Source organism: Pteronotus mesoamericanus, unplaced genomic scaffold (assembly GCF_021234165.1).
Source record: "Pteronotus mesoamericanus isolate MK-2021 breed Mesoamerican mustached bat unplaced genomic scaffold, CSHL_Meso_final contig_130, whole genome shotgun sequence".
Lineage (NCBI taxonomy): Eukaryota > Metazoa > Chordata > Mammalia > Chiroptera > Mormoopidae > Pteronotus > Pteronotus mesoamericanus.
Genome location: NW_026555060.1, coordinates 25763734 through 25788407, shown reverse-complemented (window position 1 = coordinate 25788407; position 24674 = coordinate 25763734). Strand labels below are relative to the sequence as shown.

General features: G+C 41.9%; 1 protein-coding gene across 2 annotated transcripts in view; it reads left to right on the top strand.

Annotated features, from left to right (window-relative positions):
• BEND7 (BEN domain containing 7) overlaps positions 1-22839 on the top strand; it is an 87753-nt gene extending 64914 nt beyond the window's left edge. Inside the window, exons 7-10 of one of the 2 annotated variants that reach the window (XM_054593695.1) lie at positions 3207-3326; positions 10221-10274; positions 17234-17291; positions 22721-22839. In XM_054593695.1, coding sequence (XP_054449670.1) covers positions 3207-3326; positions 10221-10274; positions 17234-17291; positions 22721-22781 — 293 coding nt within the window. In that variant the 3' untranslated portion in view covers positions 22782-22839. Of the gene's footprint in view, positions 1-3206; positions 3327-10220; positions 10275-11907; positions 13369-17233; positions 17292-22720 lie in introns of those variants that run through there. The other variant, XM_054593689.1, reaches the window with a different exon arrangement.
• The last annotated feature ends 1835 nt before the right edge of the window (positions 22840-24674 follow it).

Sequence of the window (24674 nt, the reverse complement as noted above, 5' to 3'; positions counted from 1 at the left end):
CTCTTCACAGAGTGGGAGAAACATTCCAGAACCTGCCCTCTGGTTTTCGTGGCTGGGAGTCATTTTGATGTGGGCATAGCCCAAATACGCTTTGTTAATTTGGAAACACTACTTTCTAATGGGTCCCAATTTGGACACCTGCATTTCACAGTCTTAAGAAAAGAAGGGTTGCTATGGAAATTCATTTTATAAATAATATTACAAGGAGGGAGCTGTTTACCTGCTAAGATGGTATAGTTAATCCTTTTGGTGGCCCACATTTTCATATAAACTAATAGGGTTTTTTAAATATTCATTAAAACAGGACTTTGAGGATCTTGGCAATTCTCTGATAAGTAAACGTTACTGTGGGCATTCGTATGTAATAAAACCTTGTTTCCTTACATATATTCTATTAATTAAGACTTCCTACTAATTCAGATAGGCTTTCCTCACCGAATTAGTCTACATTTGTGAGCTGTTGTATTTGCTTCCATTAGAAACAAAACTAGAAAGTGTGTTTGTTTATTCATCAAGTGTTTATTAAGAACTCAATCAGTTTGAAGTACTGTTGTAGGTGCTTTGAGGGAGACAAAATAAATGAAGACCCTGAGGCGTCTAAAGCCTAATGTGGGGAATTCAAAAGCACACCCAACCCCCGGTGGTCTTGTTCCCTCTGCATGTCTCCCAAGTGGAGACTCCTTATTCGCCCGGCCCACGTCATATACTGGGCAACATCGTTGATATTTTCCCTGATCCTTAATTCTGCTTCCTAACCACCACTCCTCTACTCAGTTGGGCTGGGAAGGGTCCTTTCCACTAAGGCTCTTACTACAGCTACGCGTCTTCCTCTTCCCTCATTGCGCAGTCATCCTGGATAACTTCACTGTCCACATGAAAGATCCATCCGACCCCTCAGCCACACAGTACCCGGACCTCAAACACAGTGACATTGGCCTCAGCTACTTTTCAGCCCCACCCCTGACCACACCTTAGCATTTCCTTCCAGAACTGCAGCGCTGCCACCATCTATACTCCAGCGTTTATACTCTCAACTGCACTTACTCTGCAGCACCTCCTTGCCACTGCTGATAATTCCATTCCCTGATCTCTGTATATTTCCAAGTTTATGAGCCTTTTCCTGGCTTCACTTCCTTTTCAGATTTGGGTGGGAAGGGGGAGTGAGGAAAATTGAAGTAATTCATTCCAGGTGGCGTCATCAACATCTTCAAGTACTTCATATCCCTGTCCCTCTGTCAAAAGTGTCCAGAAAAATTCTAACCCAAGACCAGCCCTACCATTCAGGGTCTCCACTCCCAGGAAGGGCTGCAGGGTGCCATGGGAGAAAACAGCCTGCCCCTGCAGATCGTTGCCAGTACCACGCTCCTGTCGGCTGTCCTCACATCCTCAGTCTGCGGCTTTCCTACTTCCGTTCTTCTCAGAGGCAATTCCAGACTTTCCCATACACTCCATTCCCCTCACCTTAAGTTCAGTGAGGTCTCAGGAGTGGTTACTCCAGCCTAGAACCACTTCTCGATCTGCCCCAGTCTTACCAGCCTCTGGGGTCAGAAGGAAGAAGTTCATCCTGTTTGAGGGCAACCCTCCATGTCTATCCTGACCCATCACCTTGCAGTTCTTCTGGGATGGTTCCTTTGGTTGTCTCCTTTTTCCTGGACCCTGTCTTCCCCACAACAGGGCTGCTTTTCTCAGGCAGTAAACACGTTCAGGTCTCCCGTCCCTCAGCCCTCCTCCCCTCCCAGTCCTTCTCTTCCTTTCCCCACTGAACCCAGTTTTTTGAGAGTGTCATCTGTGGCCACCCCCACCACTCCTTGATGACCTTCAGTAAACCCTTTCCAAACCTCCTTTCCTGGCCCTTCTTCTGCACTTAGACTGCAGGTCCCTCCGCTATCAGCACCACTCACTGGCCTTCACAAGGCGCCAGCGGATCTCCGCACTCCGTAGCCTGTCCTGGGCTCCTTCATGGATTCCTGTGCCTTAATCTCCACTCAGCCACTGGAGTTCTCTCTGGCTCTGTGTTTGGCCCAACACTCTGTTCTCCCTGCTTGTTTTTCTTTTTTTTTCTTTCCCTGTCATTTTAACTACCAGTTATATGTTTGTGCCTCTCAAACTGGTATCAGCCCAGACCCTTCTCTGAACTGCAGGCTCCTATATGGAAATATCTGCTAGCCATTTCCATATGGGTGCTCCACAGACACGCCAAACTTGGCATGTCCCAAGCCAAGCTGAATACATCCACCTTTCCCCTCACACACCTTCCCTTTCTTCTGTAGTTACCAGGTCATGTGATTCAGCAGAAATGCCCATTCTAGATACAGATCCAGTCACCCTTCCGTCTTCACCAACATGGCCTTAACTCAGATGACTGGATTCTCTACATTTGTGGGGTTTTTCCTTCTTTCAAACTATTTCTCTAGGATAAATTTCTAGGAGTAAGATTACCAATCCAAAGATATTTTTAAACACCAAGAAGGCAGTACGAAGTGAGTACATGCTTAGTCTTGGCCTTATGAAGAGCAAGTTGAAAAGCGATCAGGAGTGGCATGTGAAGCAGAAATGTCAACGTCAGCACCTGTATGTGCAGTCACACACTGTGTGGCTTTAGTAACATAATTGCTTGGCCTTCCTGTTGTCCTGTTCTATGACTCTCCATACTTTCTTTTGTGCTTAATAGGTAGCTCTTTGCTAGAAGCCAATGGAGTATTGCAAGAAGTTTACTCAACATGGAATGGGAATTTCCATTAAGATAAAACTATCTTGATTTATTTTGAAAACTGATTGAATTAGTAGGAGTCACCAAGAGAACATCATCTTTTTGTGTAATTTTGCATTAGATTTTGAATTAATAACAAAGTGAAGTATTTTAATACAGTTGCTGAATTTTGTCAGGAGGCCCATGGACCCAAAGGAAGCATCTTTTTCTGTGCTAATAAGACATATAGACATGGACATGGAGCAAGTAGGAAGGGCACCTCCCACAGAAATTGCTAAAAATTTATAGCTGGCTTCATTGAAGCACAGTACATTTTATATAGTCAGGGCCATGCCAAGCTCCACCTTCACCAAAGGAATGTAATATGGATATTGAAAATATCTACTGCAGAACCATTGTCTTTTAGCAATATATTTTTTTTCTCCTTGGGATATATTCCTATTTCACATCTGCCTATTTGTTAAAGCATTTAACAATATTTCCTATTTTCTTTCAGTCTTCACAGAAAAGTACTGTACTGCTAATCATGTGGATAAACTTCCTGGCCCGAGAGACTGGGTACAGATTCTACAGGATCAAATTAAGCTGGCCAGAAGAAGGTTAAAAAGAGGCTCAGGTATGAATAAGCGACAGGAAAATAATTGCAGAAGCCCTTTATTGAATCCTCAGACACTGCAAAGTACAATGCTTTGCTCTAAGGTGCTCCATTGTCTCGTGTCTTCTGAAGGATATGCTCTATATAACGTGCTATGGTTTTGTATTTTAAAGTTCTTTTCAAATGAATTCTGAAATTCACCTGAAGATTAAATAGTAAAAATATGTCAGGCCATTTCCTTTGAATAGTACAAAGGAAAAAGATTGCTAACCACATCTGCAGGCTTACATGTCTTAGGGATGAAAGCAGGTCTCTCTTTTGTGATTTCCTTCCATTGCCTGTTGTTTTTTGTTTGTTTACATCTGCCTGACTTTACAAAAAGTACTGTTTGTTTAAGGTGTAAAAAAATAACAATAATCATCCTACCTGAAACACCACATGAAATAGAAAGAAATTTTAAGTCAAATATTTATTTATTTAAATTGATTTAAATTGTTCTTTTAATCAGGGCTTGGTGATTCTGGGATTTCTTCCAGGAAAAATGAACACTAGTTGAATTGTGACTATTTAGTCATTTGAAGTCTCAAGCTCCCCAAAATGACAGTGGGCCAACTTATCAGTGAGGAATCCCTTTGAGTTAGTTTCCTGTCATCATGTAAAATAATCATCTCAGCCCTGGCCAAGCAGCTCAGTTGGTTAGAGCATCATCCGGATACTTCAAGGTTCCAGTTTTGATCCCTAGTCAGTGGACATAAAAGAATCAACCAATGAAGGCATAAATAAGTGGAAGAACAAATCAATGTTTCTTTTTTCTCTCTCTCTGCCCCTTCCTCTCTCTATATAAATCAATAAATACAAAATTTAAACAGCCCTGGCCAGGTGGCTCAGTGGGAGCATTATCCAGTGCACCCATAGGTTGCCAGTTTGATCCCCAGTCTGAGCCCATACCTAGGTTATGGGTTTGATCCCCGGTCAGGGAGCATAGAGGAAGCAACTGATTGATGCCTCTCTCTCTCTCCCTCCCCCCGCCTTTCCTCTCTCTCTAAATATCGATAAACATATCCTCGGGTGAGGATTTTTAAAAAATTAAAATTAAAAAATGATAAATAATAAAATAGTCACCTCTAGGAGGTCAGAAACCTTTAGTTTTTTGGTTTTTTTTTTTTAATCCTGATCAGACTTAGGATGCCTGGCCTCAGACTCAGAGCCTTCTGTGCTTCTGTGGCTGGAGGTGAGAGTCTGGGAAACTGACCTTAGCTGCTGAAATGTTCCAGGCGTCGATGTCATGGGGGGGTCCATGAGAACAGCCATATGGAAGCTTGAGGCTGTTTCACCAACAGGTCCCTTAATGGGAACCCAGAGTGCACAGTAGTCACTGTGCCTGAGCCTGGGGAGGAGCACAGAGGGCAGCCTGGGAGAGGCCCCCTGGCACGGGCCGGGGATGCCCTTGTTGCCACAGCGAGACTCATGGGCACCAAGGCCCAAGTGGTTTGCAGTGTGGAAAACCTTACAGCTCTGTTCTCTAAAAGTGGCCATCAGGACTCTTAACTGAAACACTCAGCTGTAGGGTCATCTCTGTAGGCTCTACCTGAGCGTCCTCTGACCTAACAATGACAGATTATAGAAGTCCTATACAAAGCTCTTGGTCCCAAGGTCATGTTCAAATAAAATAAAATATTTAGCTGCAGATGATTTTGTTTGTTAAAAATCTTGCCTTCATCTTTTTTGACCTTTTGCTTTCTTTTATACATAATTGATGCTCTTTTAATAATATTTTTAAGTAGTAAAAAAATGTATTATCACATCAGGTAATAAATTACAGTGGAGTCAGAAGATCTGGTTTTCAAGTGTTATGTCTATTCTTTACCAGCTCTTGACCTTGGGCACATCACCCCATCTTTCTAATCCTCAGTGACCTTCTCATGAAGTGGACATAAAAATAGAGCCTGCCTCAGAGTTGTTATGAGGCTCCAGACACATGTTGGACACAGATGTTTTTATAGATGAAGCTAATGTATGCTCTCTGAGAATGTCTGAATCATACACAGCTGTGCCTGGCAGAACTGGGGGTCACTGAGGAAGTCATGACCTTGTGGGCACCTCTATTCTAGGCCAGGGGAACACCAGCCTGCTCTGCCTGGGCAGGCCTGTTTTCCCCATTTCCCAGAGTAATTAATAATGCCCCTTTCACTCGTGAAGGATTTTAGGCTTGGATAAATGATCTGGTCACCCTCCCAGGTCTCTCAGTGTTCACTGCCTTCTTCTCCTTTGTTACAAATCATCACAAACAAACACAGCATGATATAGCGGAAAGAACCGGTCTGAATTCCTAGCTTGTTGTCATTTGCAAATTTCTGGGACTTCTGGACAAATCATTCAATGTCTCTGAGCCTTGCACTCTTCATTTATTAGGAGGCTAACAGCTACCTCAGGGGTGTTTTCAGAGTTAGAATTAGACAATGTAAGTATTGCCACTAACAGAGACTGACATATAATGATGCTCAAAAAATGTCCATGACCTTGTCCTCCTCCCCTTTGCCAACTGAATGCAAGAGAACTCCTTTATCCTTGCCATTTCTTAAAATCACTACCTTCTCTTTCTCTTAACATTGTTGGTCAAAATTCTTCCAAAAGGGTTTGCATCCCTATGTGCCTCCCTCATCCCCATTCACTTTAAACTCCATTGCACTTTGCCCTCTGACCTCACCCCTCTATGTGAGCTCTTGCTGCATTCACATCCCAAAGATCAGATTTCGCTTTCTGTTTATATTAACACTCCTACTTGAACTTCATGTTGATTTTTTACTGTGGAATCTCATCCTCCTTGAAACTCTCTTCCCGTGGGTTCTCTGACTTCATTCTCTTTGTTTCTCCTCCAAATTTTCTGGCAATGCCTTCAGCCCCCTTCGCTGCCCTTCTCTCTCCACCTGTGCCCTACATTCAGTGTTCCCAAGTTTCCATCCTTGGAACTGTTCTCATTCTAAATGCTCACTCCTGACTTGGACTGTCCCATCATCAGTGGCTGTCAGGTGAGCCGTGGCCATGGCCCGGGACCCTAGACTTCCCTTCTCCGTAACTCAGCTAATGAAACCTGGCCTTTCCCACGCGAGCGAAATACTTCTGCTAACTTTCTGTCACTCCCAAAGTGAAATCCCTTCTACTTACACCTGCTCCCCAGTATGGCAGGCAAGGTTCTTCCATTTACCTATTGATTTGAAAGGGAAAATTGTTGATCCCCCCCTCCATAAAAAGGATGCTAAATATTCAGGTTTAAGAGGCATCTAAAGTTTGTCATAGTAAAGAGACCTAAATTTAATACTCAGCCGAAAGGAAAAGCCAGGGCCAAAGTAACCCAAAAAGCAGCCACCCTTTGGTTCTTCACACAGTGTCCCAACTGGGCCATCAACTTCTAGCAAATTCCTCTCTTCAGAATCCACAGAAGCATGCCAGTCCCTTCCTGTTCCACAGGGGCTGGTAGAAGTAAATGGGAAATGTGAGAAATACTTGGAGCTCCTTGGGAGCTTGGCGGGAAAGACCTATAAATCCAGAACGCTGATATTACTGATGTAGGTGGGGAAGTCAGTGTCACAGAACATGTGTCTCTAGCTGGAGGTGATTGAGTCCCTAAAGGACCTGCAGCATTGAAGACAAAGGGTGGGGAGAATGTTCAGTGCCTACTGAGTGTGTTGGAAAGGACTCTTCTCAGATACAGAAACAGCCTTTCTGGCAATGGCCCAGGTAACTGAAATAGGAAGTTCAGTTTAAATTCTGTTCCCCCATACTACATATTAAATCTTTAGCCATAAACATACCCTTTATTTTTCTATTTCAGATGCTAAGACCAATTATAATGAGTTCTGGTCCCATTCCCTTCCCCACTTGCCCCCAGCAGACACACATGCATACAGTGGAGACTCTTATTCCACATTCCTGTTTCTTTCCCACAAACAGACTGGCCAGTGAACACATCTCTTAACCAACTCAGAGTGTGCATTAGTGAATCACAGGGCACATGCTCATTTCCACACACCCATGCCTGTTTCTACAGAATGGGACCCAAACTGTAGGCCGCTCGCACACCCTTCTCTTCCGGTGGGCGCCTCTCAAGTGCTCAGAACATTGTGTGCCCTGTTCCGTAGTTATTATTGTGTTTGGTTTGGGGTATTATAACCTTGACTGGGTTTAGATTATCTGCCTAGATATTTGAGATCGGCACCACGGCACTTTTCTGCCCTTCTAGCAGGTTCTGTTGGTGTCTGAAAAATGGAAGGCACCTACAAAACCAACCCTGACATACAGACCAGACCAGAATGACAGCGCATCAGCAGTGGCCTGCCTCTTAGGTTTTGTCTCCCAGTTTTGTCACACCTCCATTATATTTCATTCTCCCTAAGCAACACAAAAGCGGGGCCCCAGCAAATTGAAACTAGAGTCACTTGCATTTCCATTGTCATGCTGATAGGAACGGAGGCCTCTCCATTAACACTGCGTGCTCTCCTGCTTTTTGGTTCTAAATAATAACCCAAACAATGTCTCATAGATATTCCACAACTTCAACCTTATTTATCATATTTGGCTCACATCCTGGAGTTAGATACAGACTCGACTTGGGCAAACTAATGACTCATTGCTTAAGGAAGCCCGCACTGTCTCTAGGAAAAGGAAGTGCCCCGCACAGATCTGAAAGGCTGTACAAATCCAAATAGAAATTCATTTGGGGCTCTCATTACATGTAAAAAATTTTTTTCTATAACTGGAATGATTCCTTTCCTGGTGTGGATTTCTACCATTTTCATTAGATTATTTCCTCAGAGCTGAAATCACAATTTTGTGTGTGCGTTAGATCTAAGAGTAAAGCTGTCACTGCTATTAAATTTTTATTGGACTTGCTCAATCTTTTCCAAATTTTACACGTTGACTGTCACCAGGGAAGAAAGATGGCGACCTCATTATTACAGACCAACATTTTAATGAAATTGAACTAACAGTCATGTTCCTCCTCCATGACACCGCACCCTGTTCGTGCAGCGAGCATATACCAACTCATATACCTTTTTGTTTACGTATGTTCTGTTCTTACTGAAAATCACATAATTGCCTAGGCCTGCTTTTTTAAAGAGAGGGTAACTTAATTACAAACAAGATCAACTTATATCCAGGACCGATTTTTGCCATAACTAAATGAAGAGCAATTGTACATGACAAATGTGATATATGTTCACCCGATTAATAGCTAAGAGGGTAAGAGCCCAGGCGTAAACCTGAGTCAAACCCTTGGCAATCTCTTTTACTAGCTGTATCAACTTAAGTAAATTTCTTAGCTTCTCTGTCTCAAGTTTCCTCAGTTGTTAAAATGGACATAATAACAGACCTGCCTTTGGGGGGTTTTCTAAGAGTTAGGTGATACAATGCATGTGAAGTGCCCAGTAAATTGAAAGCATCTAATAAATGGCGGTGGGATTGCTATTATTATCATTGCTGTAGAATTTTTTAAATCCTAGACAATGAAAGAATTACCATGTAGCTCAGCTACCTATTCAAATCCACTCAAACCAATATGGAGAAAATACTGTCTTTTAAATATAAAAATAACACGTGTGTTATTTTTTAAATATACAGAATAATTTTTAAAACCCCAAGAAAAAAATGTAAATACCTATAAGCCTTTCATCCAGAGAAACACTGTTAACATTTTAGTTTGTCCTGTATTTTGTCTATAAGTCTATATGCAAAATTGTATTCTTACCATTTGTCTTATTGCTTGAGTTGAATGTTTCTGTTGCTAAATATTCATCTACAACATCATTTTTAGTGGTTTATGTTCTTTTCCAACCCAAAGTGGTCTTGACTGTACTGTCTCTTCTCAGTGTTTTCTCTCGGTGGTGGATTGAGCAGGTCAGCAGAGAATGAGCCTCTCACTGATGTCAGTGTATATATAGAAGGCTGAGGACAAGATGTGAGAGTGTGAATTAAAATGGAAATCTTTGAGCCCTGATTGTGTTTAAAGCAACAGCAATATAAACAAGAACATAGTTTTTGATTGCTTCCCACCAGCTTAGCATCACCATGTGATACAAATGGCAGCCCTCATTTGACTGGCCTCACGTGCCCACACGCAGGACCAAGTGGCAGCTTCGGGCAGGAAACTGCCTGTGGGGCCACCAGCTCTGGGAGACAAGAGTACCACTGAGATTACCCAGATGGCCATAATGAAATGTTTTGACCTGGCCTATTCTCAGGAGCCATGCAGGCACCTTCTCTTCTGCATTTAGTGGAAGGTTTTCTTTGACAGAAGGATCTACCTTTGGAAAACTCGGAAGGTTCCTGATGGAAACATATCAGAGATGAGCAAAGGATTACATTTTAAAACATAGAAGTAACAGATCTTTGAAAGAAATGCTTATTCCCTCTGATTTTTTTTTTTATGACTGAATTGATGTCAACTTACACTGGCAGCGCAAGGATCTGAATTTCCAGTCATCTCCAAAGATTTATTCTCAAGGTGTCCTAAGCCCACCCCTTGGGAGTGGTTCTGGAGGTGACAAGCAAAATTCCACTACAGGAATTCACCGACTTCCATGCCTTCATGATTTAAACAATTCACCCCAAGTTCTGGGTGAATATTTAAGCCTATGTAAATAAGCAAAATGCGCTGCAATCATCAATGATTGATAGAACAACTTCCATAAGACATAAAAAATTTTAATACAGGAAAATTGATTTTACATCGTCTTTAAAATATTTTATTTAAATATTGGTACTAAAATCTGTAATGTGAACCGACTTGGACTGAAAAGGGAAGAGAAAGATGAAAACTCTTACATACACTGGGTTTTTTTAATTGTACGACTGTAGTCAGTAAAATGGATGGGCTCCCTGAAATTAATGAGATTTGTGTTTTATGTTTGTAACCAGCAGAGGTAGCTGACGGTGATGAAAGACTGGACGGCATCTCTCTACCACCAACAGGTAAAACACATTTACATTTTCATCACTGGCTGGAAAACGCAGCACAGGAAAATATTTGCATTGAAAATGTTAGCATTAGAGATGCAGATGCTTGAGCAAATGCTTCTGTAACAGACTCTAGTCATCAGAGCTGCTCAGTGCCCTCTGTTCAGACATATTTTTCACATTGAATGTGAAAAGCTACATTTTTCTCACACTGTTTCATATTCTTATAAACTTCAGAATAGCAAGTCCTAAGAATTTAGTGCCGCAAGATTTTGCCTCCCCAAACCTTTGTACGTTAAAACATATTTTAACATGATATGACATTTCTTTTTAGAACAGGGATTGTCAATTCTATGATGAAATTCATGTCCATTGTCCTCTCCCGCCAGCCGCACAGGGCTTTGAGAGGTGGTCAGCCATCCCCCTTCGTACGGTGGGCACCCAGTGAATATTGTGTTTTAACTGAGTGACTGACTAAGCCAAGCCATCTGGCATGGGTGGCACATTACTAATGTTAGAACCAGATCCCCCAAATGCAGCATTTCATTGAAGCATCTGCCACAATGTTAAGCCATAGAATCAGTCCGATTTCATGTTATTTTACTCTCAAGTGATATGTTTCTGACTCTCGCCTCCTGCCTCTGCATCGGTTTGTGCCTGAGAGCCAGAAGGGCAGGTTTCTGATCACTGAGCCATGTGGCCAACAGTTCATTCCCTCAGTTGGCCTCGGGACTCTTTATTGACTACCCTAACAAGAATACCTGAAGATTTTTCTGCCCACAAAACCCAGATGCCCGAAAAACCCGCTAGGTGAAAAAGCTCAACTCAGTGTTTTCTCCTCTAGATTTGGGCTGCTAAGTTGTAAATGGAAGTCAGCAAATATAAATGGAGCAGCTAGTCTGTGTAGGAACGCTACTGGGTCGTGTGTTCACTGATGGCACTTACTCCGAGATGACAAACAACACACAGTTCTGTGGTGTAGGACAGATGTATGTTAGTGAACTTCAGAGCAGCAAGAAAGCTCAGCCATGTAAATGATACAGTGCTTTCTGTCATTGAGTGGCTGAGCAACAGACTGATGGACAAGCGAGAAAAGAATCTGCTTATATCAAGTGTACGGTATATAGTCATGATATAAAAGGGATTTCTCTTCTCGTTTGGCTGTGTGTCCACATACTTGAAATGCATGATGTCTGCTGTTTCCATTCTGTCCTCTGAATATCAGGACAACTCATACTAGCTGTGTGCTTATCACCCCAGCCCATTCCCAATAGAAAGATGAAGTACAACTAATAATCATGAAATTGTGCCCTTCAGGAGGCCCCTGGGAGGAATACCATGCTGCTCTGGCTGTGCTTTCCAGGGTTACTGCTCTCCAGCCTGTTGCCCCAGTGCATTTGCACTGCCTGGCCTCGCTGTCATCTGACACAGTGGGCTTTTAAAAATTATTACTGGAAAAGCATTGCCCTTTGCATTTTCCTACCTGTGTGTGGAGGCAAAGAGATGTTTCAGGATGAGAAAGTTGAACATGGGATGGTAGAACAACCTCAGGGAACTGAAAAGGATTTCAAGGAATCTGAGTATGAAGGAACGTTAGAGATCATCTAGTCCCATAACCTTCTTTTTATCCAGTCCTTTTATTTTACAGGTAAAAAAGCCTGAGGCCCAGAAACACTAAATGACTTTCTGAAGGTCTCACAGCTGGTGGGTGGCCTGCCAAGAGGCCAGGCCCCTCGACTCCTGGTCCTTACACCGCGTAGCTTTCTTACACCTAAGCCAAAGCCAGCTTTTCTCTGCATGTTCCTTAAAGATCCCAAGAGTTGATGGATGTACTAATCCCTTTAGGATCCCAGCTCACAGTCTCACAGTCTCCACAACTAGAATGTCCGTCATAAGTCCCCATGAAGTCCACTGCGGTTTCAAACTCATGGAATTCTTTCTCGAATGTTGGCCCAAGGCTGTGAGGCCATAACGGAGACAGGAGTAGAATGGCCCTGCAGGTCTTTTCACTAGACTCTTGATAGATATTTGACACAAATTACTAAACGGGGTAATCAATAATACCATTTATCATTTAGAAAAGGGGAAAAGAATTTCCAGATTCATGCCCCAAATTTGCAGGAATGAAATTAAATCTCGATTAGAGTATCCTGTCTCTTGATTGTCACCAAAGTAAAACCCCAATCTGGTCGCTTCTCTGAACTCAAGGCTACTACTGATCCCTCCCTCCTTGCGCGCACTGCAAGGAGACTGTGTGGGAGGTTAACTCCACCTTTCTCGTGCAAGGAGCTTCATCCTGGCGTTGGAGACTCACAGGCCAGACCTTCTGTATCACATGTATCTGAGCTGGCACCAGTTGGTCCTCTCGAAAGATTTAACAATGCCTTGATTAACTTTAGGTCTTTTTCCCTTCCAAATTCATGTGTATTGAGTAGGGTCGGGGAGAGGGGTAAACCCTTAGTGTTTCTATGAACCAGAATCAGGCAGGTCAGAGGTAGAGTCTGGCAGTCAAATGACATTTGTCTCAATCCATTACATTTAAGCAAACTTCTGTGTCTAGTCTTAACAAAATTGGATACAGATTTTATGGTGAGAAAACATTTTCTTAATTTCCTTGTCCTTGACCCTGTCAGTGAGCATTTTCGAGCAGCTCCCAGGAACCAGCACCGTGGTAGGTTCTAGTGAACAAACGCCCACCCCCAGACAGCGATGGCCAGTGAGACAGGCAGAAGCCAGAGCGCTCTGATACTGACAAAAAACATCCAGGATTTGGGAACAACTTGTGGTGGCGGAAGGTGAAGTCATAACAGTGCTTTCTGAAATTTCATAAAGAGGCTTCTGAACTTGAAATAGAGGAGTACAGAGCTCATCTGGGCTTAGCAATCTTTGTTGTAAAGTGGCATTCTTTTACATATTATAAAAATTAATAAAGAAAAGTATAAGGAAGAAAATGTAAATTAATTTTACCACCCAGAGACAATCATTAAAATCATTGGGGTTTTCTTTCCCCAGACTTTTCTCTATATTTATTTGATTTATCCAACAGAGATCAAATACATAAAATTTTGTTTTCCTGAGTTGTTTTTTTTTAACCTAACAAGCATTTTCCAGTTTATTACAAATTTTCATGCACATTATTTTAATAGCTGCATGATATTCTGTTTTACGGGTAAATCATATTTAGCCATTTTCTGTTACTGGACAGCATATAAACATACTCTAATAGTGACACACATTCGAGGGCTCTCTTGCAAAAATAATCATTACAGATTTCTAATGGCTAAAATTGTTCATTTAGCAAAACTAAAGCCTTCGCTAAAAAATTCACGATTTAAACATGAAACATAGGCCCCTCACCAACAACGTTAAGCATCCCAACGACCGCTAGCCATGTCATAGGAAAGTGTACAACTCTCCTTTAGAGAAGTGGCCGCCCTTCATTTTCTTATCTCTGTTGTAGGTAATATATTTGACACCAGGAGAGAAAACACGGAAGACACAGAGCCAGATTTCACTGCCTAGACTTTCATTTAGTGACAGTGTTCACTAGCATATGCACCTCTTCCCTTTGAATTTCCTCAAAGATCCACATTAGCATTTCAGTTTACTGCAAAGTGGGAGTGTTCTGTGTGTGCAGTTTACCTGTCCTCTTTGAATAGTTTTCATGTACTATCTTTGTCATCTGTGATAAGCCAGGCTCCCATTTGGTATAAGATCTTAAAAAATCATTCTTAGACTTGATTCATCACCATTGAAGTCCAACATCTGATCCAGTTAGTTCATTGTCCATTAAAAAGAAGCAGCTCTCTTTCTGGTTTGTTTTTTGTCTTTTGTTTTTTTCCATAACTTCAATGTGAATATATGGAGTTTGGAAGCATATTTATTTTAACATAAATTGCTTAGATATAAGCAATAAAGCATATAGCATAAAGGAGAACGGCACTTTCCAGTACTGAGGGAGCAGTTGTTAAGGCCAAAATTAATTAGAACTTCATCAGCTTAAAAGATGAAAAAGAGGCCCTGGCTGGGTAGCTCAATTGATTGGAGCACCATCCTGATCTGCCAAGGATGCAGGTTTGATCCCCAGTCAGGGTACATACAAGAATCAGACAATGAGTACATAAATAAGTGGAACAACAAAGTGATGGTTTTCTCTCTCTCTAAAATCAATCAATGAAATTTTTTTAAAGACGTTTTGGGAGATGTTTTGAGATGTTTTGGCAAATGATATATGAATTCTTAGGAGAGAAAAACTTTTCATGTAGGTTGTGTTGACACAGTGACAAAATAACCCAGTGAAAGGTGAGGCGCTCAAAGTAAGCCGTTACCTATGTGATACCTAACAACTATTTGACAGACGGTTTTAACTGAGTGAGTGGTTGTGTTTTGGCATTGTGTGACAACCAGACACAAATGTATTTGATTAATGTTATATATTTTATTTGGTTCCTAGTACACATACATTCCACTTTATATAAAACCAACAAATGAAAATCTGGATTCATTTAAAGAGATATGCCATGTGGATATTTGTTTTACAGAAATATTTGTGTCTGGATTCCTTTCTCTAGTAAGACGATGACTTGAAAATACCATTTTATTTAGAAACATTGCATTTATACCCCATTTATTGCATAAAGCAAAATACCTTGAACCTTTGGCACTTGACCCAAAGGCCAAAATTTGGCTTGAAAGAAACCTGAGCTAGAAACACCAAACCCCAGGGGGGGAAATTTCTGTGCTTCTGTTTAATGCATTTCCCTAGCACTTATCTTACGGCATCAGAGAACGTTAGAGCTCAGAATTATGGTAGATGTCCCTTAGTCCCACCCACTCATTTTGCAAAGGAGGCAGCTGAGGAGTGAGGCTCAGGGTTGCCCAGGGCTAGGTATCCATCAGTGGCCTGGCCAGGCCAGGCCCAGCGCCTAAATGCCTTACTCCCCTGTCCAAGGTACTTGTGCCCCAGAACACTGAACAGCTAAGCCTGAGGGAGGAAGGGAGCTCTGGGATGAATCAGTTTTCCACTGAAGACCAGCTCATCAACCAGTGGTGACAGGAAGCTGGTGCTAGGTGTGGCTTATGGAATCCACGCAGCTGCTAGACAGCTACATCTCATATACATGTGTCTTTTATTTATCTTCTTTTTGAAGCTCCCGGGGAGGTTCAAAGTGATTGTTTCCATCACCCCTTAGTTGGCCTTTTACATTTGAGGCCAGCTAGTGATCCCTCCCCTGAAACCAGTCCCTCTGCTCATGGAGGGCCTGGTGAGATACTATGAACCAGGGTTTTTGTTTTTCCGCAACCTACGTTTTGAAACTTGTCTGCTGCCTCTCAGAAGAAAATATGTCTCAAGGGAATTGAACAGATTAATTAGTGACCTTTCAACTCTGTTACAATAAAATGAATATGTTGCTAATAAAGGTAGAAACCCTCACCTTCCCACTGTGATATCTGTTAAACATAAAGCACGAATGCTCAAAGCACGTCCTTCCAAGCCTGGGCGACAGCTTGGAGCTCTCACCACTTGAGGAGGGGTGGGGACCGTCCACCCCGCAGGGATGTGCACTGGATCCCCAAATTGGAAACACATATCATAAAACTGTAAGAGGGAAGTCGTATTTTGTGAAATCAAATGAAAATTGTATTTGTGTTTACTTCCTGTGACTACTGTTCAGACTTTATTCAGAAATCCTTTCTATAGGCTTTCTTAGCAAAAACAAATTATTCCATGTCTATGAATAATGTCTCAATCTTCTGTATATATGTTTTATTAATATGTAAATATTTAGATTTTTTAAAATTACTATGTTCTTTAAAAAAATTCAACACAAGGCTAGTTGTGAAAATGGTGTATGACATTGTGTTGTGATATCAATCCCCAAGATGCTCTTTCTGTCCATTCTGGAAGAATACAATAAATTACTTTAATTGAAAGTGCCTGTTTCATGCCTGTGTGCCAGTCCTCCCTTGTTTATGAAGAGGAGTCCATGCTAGTCATTAATTAAAAGGTATTTATTAATACACTGGTGATCTTACCCAAGAAGTTTTATCTCGTTATGAAGGAAATAAATTTTTTAAAATAAATAAGCTCGATTGCAACCAGTAAGAGCATCTTCAGTGGTAGAAAGTCACTGGCTCTGCCTGGCAGTCAAATCAATGGCCACAGCAAGTCCCCCAGAAACACTTAAGCATTAAGCACTGATATGCTTGAAGCCTAATTTTACATGAATTAGGTAGCTTTATAATCTTCACTTAAAAGGTTAAGCCCTGCTTCTATGGAAACAACACATCAGAAGGACAGATCAATCTTCTCTAAGGCAGAATGCCTGCCAGAACATAATTGCTTTCTTCTCCTCTCTGAACACAGGAGGACCCTGCTCCTCACTGGGTCCCCGCCCCCTCCTCCATCCAACAGGCTTTCCCAGCCCACAGCACCCCCAGGCGGTCAGCTCCGCCGGGGCTGCTGCTCAGGGTCTAGTTCCACGGCTCTCATTTCAGAAGGCGCTGAGCTATTTCATAGCTGTGAGGGGTGGGAGGCGTGGGGTGGTGGGAGTAACAGCTTCGTAAGAGAGCAGCCGGATTGCGGGAGAGAAGGCAACAGGGTGACTTCCTTACAAAGAAAGAAAATGAAAACCACAGCCAATCTTTCACATACCTGCACCTGTTGGAAGGTGGGAGCCTGGCACCAGCCTGCCTCTCCTGCCACAGTGCCCCTCAGGCTTCGTGTGGCCCTGTGTGCCATGAAATTATCCATAAGGGGCCCACATCACATTATTTGGCCCAAGGCCCCTGGGATGCCTTTGTCCCCACACACTGGTGAGGATCTGTACTTTACATGTCGCCTGGCTAACAGCCCTAAAGGGCTTTCCAATGCAGTGTGAGGGGACCCAGTTCCACCACAGGACGCTCCGCCAGAAGCGTTTCTCCTAGAGTAAAAGCTCATACACCTGCCTCATTCATCTCCCCTCCTACAGGCCCAGCCCTACGAGTGAGGTTCCAGTCCTTACCGGGGTTTGGATGCAAGAGAAAGCGGTAAGAGCCAGCCACGGCTGGGGAGGCTAGCCTGGTCCCAACCACACCAGGCCTTGTGGACCATCCCAAGAAGCTGGGAAGTCATGGGGGACCGTGGGAACACCCTAAGTAAGAGGTTTGATTGCATAGGCTATATTGCTCCATCTGGCCAAAGTGTGGAACATTAGCTGGAGAGGGGCAAGCTTAAGCAAGGAGCCCCATTAAGAAGCTATTGGAGCCTTGGCTGGTGTGACTCAGTGGATTGAGTGCTGGCCTGCAAACCAAAGGGTCACTGGTTCAATTCCCAGTTAGGGCACATGCTTGGGTTGTGGGCCAGGTCCCCAGTGGGGGGTGCATGAGAGGCAACCACACATTGATGTTTCTCCCTTCCTTCCCCTCTCTCTAAAAATAAATAAATAAAAATCTTTTTTTAAAAAAAGCTATTAGAATAGCTAGAAAGAGATCAAGAGGACCCAAGAAGACAAAACCCCAAATGTCCAAGCAAAAGAAAGAACAAATAGGACATGGTGACAGGCCATCTTAGGTGAAGGAGAGGAATGTAGCTTTAGGGAAGGGGCAGGAAGTGTCAGAAGGGTTGGTCTCTGCCTGGAGAATCACAGGGGTCTTACTTGGCTCACCAAGACTGGGAACACTGGGAGGAGCGGTTTGCAGGATGACACCTGAGTTCGGGTTCAGATGCCATTCCATTCAGTCACTCAACAAGTGTTTGCTGAACACGTAGGGTAGGCCGGGCACTGTGCCAAGGGCTGGGTACAGCCATCCTAGAGCTTGTTCTGACGACCATTCACACCATGTAACCTGAAGAAACACCATCGTATAAGGTACATTGTGTCATGAAGTAGAGATAGGCACTTAAACGTGGGAGCTTTGTCCCAGTCCCAGACTAGAGGCAACCGAGATTTGAAGCACTACTCATTCTGCATAATTCAAGCCTCAACGAAATTTCCTCATAGAGGAATGTGTGACTCTCAGCTCACAGGTAACTGCAAGTCTCTACCATCAAGCCACAGTGTCCCTTGCCATTCTCTGAAATTGTCTTGCTTATTTATATGTTTTTTATCATCACTTTCCTCTGGGATCTAAGCCTCATGATGTCAGGGATCTTAGCTGTAAGGCCAGTAAGATTTCAGGCCCTGGTGAAAACCCATTTTCAGGACTCTCCCTCTTCCCCAGCAAGAGTGGACTGGGACAGATGGGGAGTGTGGGTAACTACACACTGTCCCTTCTTCCCTGTCCTGTAGCCTTCGATCACGAGCACTTCCTTCATCCCTGTATCGCCACTCTTCATGAACGGTGGTAAAATTGTGACAGTAAACCCACCAAAGAGGTGTTGGGTGTACTCCATGATAATTTGATAACTAATAATTTAGAGTAACACTTTGAATTGACACAAATCAATTCTATATTTTGTAACCTCAAGATCACAAAACTGATCATCCCTCCTAAAATATATATAATATGTAGATATATGTGTGTACTTGCTTATTATTTATTTATGTCCATTTTTGTTATCAGTGACATTAAAAGAATGTAAAGAGTCGATGAAAAAGCCAAAGATTGATTTAGAAATGGAGCCGGGTAGGAAAACCCACAGTGTGATATGTTTTACACATACTGGTGTTCCAGACAGTCTGGATATTCAAGGGCCTTTTTAAATGGGGGGCGGGGGCACGGGCGGTACCATTTTTAATCTGTTAATGCTGAGGAGTTGGGGGATATTTTAAACCTAACCTTTGAAACTGAGTTTAGATAATTCCTGTAAAATACTTTCCAAAAATGAAGCTGATGCGAGCGTTTTAAATGGGGGAGCAGGTCCAAAACCAGCTCTCTTGACTTTCAGTTGTGCCTACTCTCCACCACGATGCCATAGCAGATTGAAAATGTGGAGGGCCCTTAATGTGAATAAGGAGAGAAAAATCAATTTTACAAAGGAAATTGAGCATCCTAAATTGGTTCAATGAAGTGGAGGACCAATTGCATATTCTGGTAGAAAAACTACTTTCTGCTGTACTCTGGCAATGGAGGGAGAAAGAGAATACATCACAATACATGGCACCTACTCTGTATATTACTGAATTAAGCATCCTCCAAAAGTGATGTACTTCTAACCACTGGACAGGGAAAATCAGAAGTGACTCCATTAACAGCCCCCATGCTAACCCCATCGCCATCTTGTGATGAACACGGTAACAGTGCACTGGCCCTAGGAGAAATGTTTCACTGGTGTGAAAGAAGCAATGCCACCTTCTCCTCCTACCTGTCCCCGATGCCCCCTGTAACATGGACCTCCAGCTGTGGATGGCCTGGGCCCTCATTGAAATTGTGTTTATTTCTATGGTTTGTGTCATGAACTATTCAAGTGTGTCTGTCCCACCCGCCTCCATGTTGGGGGTCCCTGGGAGTGATAACCACAGCCGGTCTTCCCCTGACTTTGTCCCAGTGGGACTGGCTCACCGCCGGGTGAGTGCATGAATTTTGGCAGAGTGCACGAATTTTAAATATCAGACCGACTCCCGGACACTGGCTACTGACCATGCAAAGAAACAGGAGCCAAAATGCACCTTGATCATGCCTAGTCTTGCATTATAACACACTTCTTTAGAAAATGAACAAAACTCTTAAAGACCAAGAAGCGACATTTTTTATTGTATTTTTTTATCCTCACCTGGTGGTGTTTTTTGGTTTTTGGGGTTTTTTATCATTGCTTCTAGAGAGAGAAAGAAAGGGAGAGAGGAAACATTGATTAGTTGCCTCCCGTACATGCCCTGACCAGTGGCTGGACCCACAGCGAAGTATGTGCACTGACTGGGAACATAACCTGCAGCCTTTCGGTCTATAAGACGATGCTCCAACCAACCGAGCCACACTGTCCGGGGCCCAACAAATGACTTCAGTAGGGAAATGCCCAGCAATTTAGGAGGTGAAAAGGAGGAGGTAGTAGAAATTGATAAAATTAGTTTGGATTTATTTGAAAAACTGATTGCAGGAGAAAAGCCAGAATATTTAAAGAACTTTTGCAACTCAAACAAATAACCCAACTTAAAAATGAGCAAAAAATGGGAACAGCCTTTTCTCCAAAGATATAAAAATGGCCAATAGGCTAATAAACATATGAAAATATACTCAACATCATATGTCATTAGAGAAATGCAAATCAAAATCACAATGAGGTATCATTTCAAACCCATAAAGATGGCTATAGTCAAAATGAGAGACAATAAGGGGCACTGGTGAGGCCATGGAGAAACTGGAGCCTGAAGTATTGCTGGGGGGAACGCACTATGGCCCAGGCTCTTCGGAGAAGATTGATGGCTCCTTGAAAAGTTAAACACAGAGTTACAGTATGACCCAGCAATTACACTCCAAGAGCATTGAAAACGCATCTGTACACAAAAACTTGTACACAAGTGTTCAGAGCAGCATTATTCACAATAGCCAAAAAGTAGAAACAACTTTAATACCCATCAGCTGATGAAGGGGTAAACACATGTGGTGCAGCCATGCAATAGAATATTATTCAGCAATAGAAAGGGATGAAATACTGATACATGCTAACATGGATGAACCTTGAAAACATGCTAAATGAAAGAAACTAGACACAAAGTTCACATAGTCTATGAACCAATTTATATGAAATGTCTGGAATAGGCAAATCTCTGGAGAAGAAGGTAATAATATAGTTGCGTAGGGCTGAGAAGGGAAGCAGCAACGGGGAGTGACTGCTAATGGTTTCTCTTTGAAATGATGAAATGTCCTAAAATTAGATAGTGGTGATGGCTGCACAACTCTGTGACTATATTATTAACATCCACTGAATTGTACAGTTTAAAAGGGTATATAGTATGTGAATTATATCTCAATAATGTGTTTATTAACAAATAATAGTTAGACCCTACTACCTTACTCTATATGTGGCAATTAATTCCAGATGTTTAAAGGATTTAAGTGAAACAAGTCATAAAAATACTAGAAATGTTTAAATTCACATTTATAATAAGTTTGAGAGATAAAGGATTTCCCAAATATAATGCCATTGGAAGAAATTACCAAGTAAAAATTCATTTTATTAACTAAAAATTTTACATTTTACTTCAAAAATTTTACAAAATTCAATAGCAAATGACAAAATGAGAAAAATATTTGTAGAAAAAATGGTTTGTAAGAAACTATATGCCTTAGTACATATCCAACTCATAAATCAAATGGCCAATAAACATTAAAATGCTAAAATTAAACCAAAATGCTAAGTTAAAAAGCAGTATTAGGCCTGGCCAGTGTGGCTCAGTTGGTTGGAGCATCATGCCATGAACCAAAAGGTCATGGGTTCAATTCCTGATCAGGGAACATGCCGGGGTTGTGGGTTTGGTCCCCAGCCAGGGTGTGTGTAAGAGGCAACCAACCAATGTTTCTCTCTCTCCCCTTCCTCTCTCTCTCTCTCAAATCAATAAACATTGAAAGTAGTATGAAATATTTTGGTTGTTGGCAAAAATTGAAAGAAAGGTAGTAGCAGGGTTTCTTGTGATGAACAGTACTGATAGACATGATAAAGAACGATATTTCTGAGGGCAGGTTGGCAAAACAAATGAAATTTAACACCTTTGACCCAGCAATTCTATTTGAAGGAATTTATCTGAAAGAAATAAAGATTTGCCCAAAGATTAAGCTATAGGATGTCCGTCACAACATAGATTAAACTGTTTTTAAAAATTAATGTGTACATCCAATAATATTTTTAATGGAAATATAAATACATCCTTGAAATGGAAAACTCTGCAGGTATTTTAATTGGTGTACATAGAGATCCACGGTCAATTAATTGGAAAAAACAGGTCACAGAATAGTAAGTACTACAGGATCTTCTTTTTTGTAATACACAAACTCATAGAAAAAAGTCTAAGAGAACACACACCAAAATCTTTGATGATAGCTACTTCTGGAGAGTCAGCTACTTCTGGGTACTGTGAAATTTTGTTCCTGTTATTTACCCAAATTAATTTTTCTGTAATGAACAGCTACTGCTTTTGTAATGAGGAAGTTATTTTTAAATTTTTAATAATGTAGAAAAATATTTAATGATATGGAGAAATGTTCATGATATATTTACTGTTAAATAGTATGTTCAACCCAATCAGATTTTTTTTATTTCAGAAACACATTTATTTTTATAAGGCTAGATTTAATTGTAATTGTGAGTAACTACAAACACCAACAAATAGCATGTCCAAAAAATGTATACCAACGGACACCAACAGCTTTAAAAAGGTATAAATGAGTGTTAACCATCAGCCTTATCAATATTTAGAAATATTTATATGCATTCATAGAAAAAAAGAATAGACAGATGTTGTTTTATCTCCGAATGGTAGAATTGCATGAATTACATGTGATTTTTTTTAATCCCCACCCAAGGATATTTTTATTGATTCTAGAGAGAGAGGAAGGAAGGGAGAGAGAGAAAGAGGAAACATCAGTGCAAGAAAGAAACACTGATCAATTGCCTCCCAAGCATTCCCCAACTGGGTATGGAACCCACAACTTTAGGTATGTGCCCTGACCAGGGATGAAACTCACAAACTTTTGGTGTATGCGACAACGCTCCAACCAACTGAGTCACCTGGCCAGGACACATGTGATTTTAAAAGAGTATTCATGTAAGTTTTCTAAAATAAACATAATTTTCAAAATAAATAAATGTAAAGGAAGAAAAAAGCTCAGTGGTCTACACATTTGCATACATGTAATGCTCGCCACTTGGATGCTGTTAGGAATACTTGAAATATCGATGTAAACTCTTTGATACAGGCTTCTGAAATATTTCTTAAGTGCCAGTGAAAACTTTAGCTTGTTACTCCAATAATATGTAACTCCTTGTTACTTCACTAATATGTAAACATCCTTGTTACTCCAATAATATACACCTTGAACCTATTTACAGTACTCCGGAGATTAATGCTTTCCTTTGAAGCAAAAAAAAAAAAAAAATCATTCTGAAGCTTGACAGAAAAAGGATATCCTCCTTGTAGCCTGAAAGGAAACTGGAGATGCTGCTTTATAAAAAATGTATTACTTGCAAGACAAGAAGAAACCCATCTGAGGTATCAGTGTATTTGACACATCAGTTCAAAACACAATTCTGTCAGGCCTCTGGGACAGGGAGAGAATGGCTGCCTAAGAAACATAAAACACAGGGCGGGTTGCTGTAACAAATGAGTGCAAGAACCGAAGCAGCCAGGCCACGGCAGTGCGTTCCCTCACAGGCGTGCTCACCGGTGCATTGCTGCACTGCCCTCCCAGGTGACGTGCTTCCGAAAAACACGTCTGCGGTCGTCCGGCCTACGTGCCGCCGCGCCACCTCTCTGAGAATACCCATTAATGCATGTGGGATGCATGCGTGCCAGGCATAGTCCAATACCTGAACATACAGTTTAATTCATATAATCTTCAAAATACCCTAAGAGGTAGCCCCCATTTAACAGATGCAAAAAAAGGAGGCAACTTGTTCCAGCTCACATAACTGAGGAGGAGTTTTTAGGCAAGAGTAGAACTCAGGAAGTGTGACCCCAGCTCTCACATTTAGTGGAGAGAAGCATGAACAATAACCCAATGAGGGCTTCACCTTACAAGGCTGTTTCTACTTAGTTTGCACAAAAGCGTTGAGCCAGGAAGCCTAGCACATATTTATTGAGCGTCTCTTATGAGCCAGGGACTGTCATAGGTATGGTACAGATAGTGACTCAGTTGAACCCCATTATAAGCCTGGAAGTACAATGATCAGCCCCACTTGACAGATGAGGAGACTGAGTCACAGAGTTTAATGAACTTGCCCAGAGTCACGTAGCTAATGAGTGGCAGATCCAGGACTCAAACCCAGATACCCTGACCTAGAACCTGTTCCTCCAATCTCTGTGCAACGGGATGTCCTTCCATGTGAATGCGTGGGGTGTTTGTTCTATGTCAGGCCTTGTCAGTGTTTTATTTGAATCATCTCATTTGAAATATTCCCAATCACTGCCAGAGAGAGGCTGGGAAGTAGCTGGTATCTTCCACCTGACAATAGGTTTTTATTAAAAGGTTTCCAAGAGAACATAGCAGAGTGTAAAAGATGGAGTTTTGCAACCCGAATGACCAGAGTTTAAATACTGGCTCTAAATGATAGATATACTTAGCTCAGGTATCTTAGCCCTGGTTTCCTCTCACTTTCCATTGTCTATCAGTCCACAAAAAGAATTAAAGCAGACTGAAATAAAGTCAAACTATCCCCAGAATGATGAAAACCACTGAACTCAGGGAGAACCACCCTGCCCCTTCAGTGGGGCAGTATTTGCTGCGCGGAGCAGGGCTGAAGAGCTGAAAGGAGGTGATGCCAAAACCACTGGTCCCCAG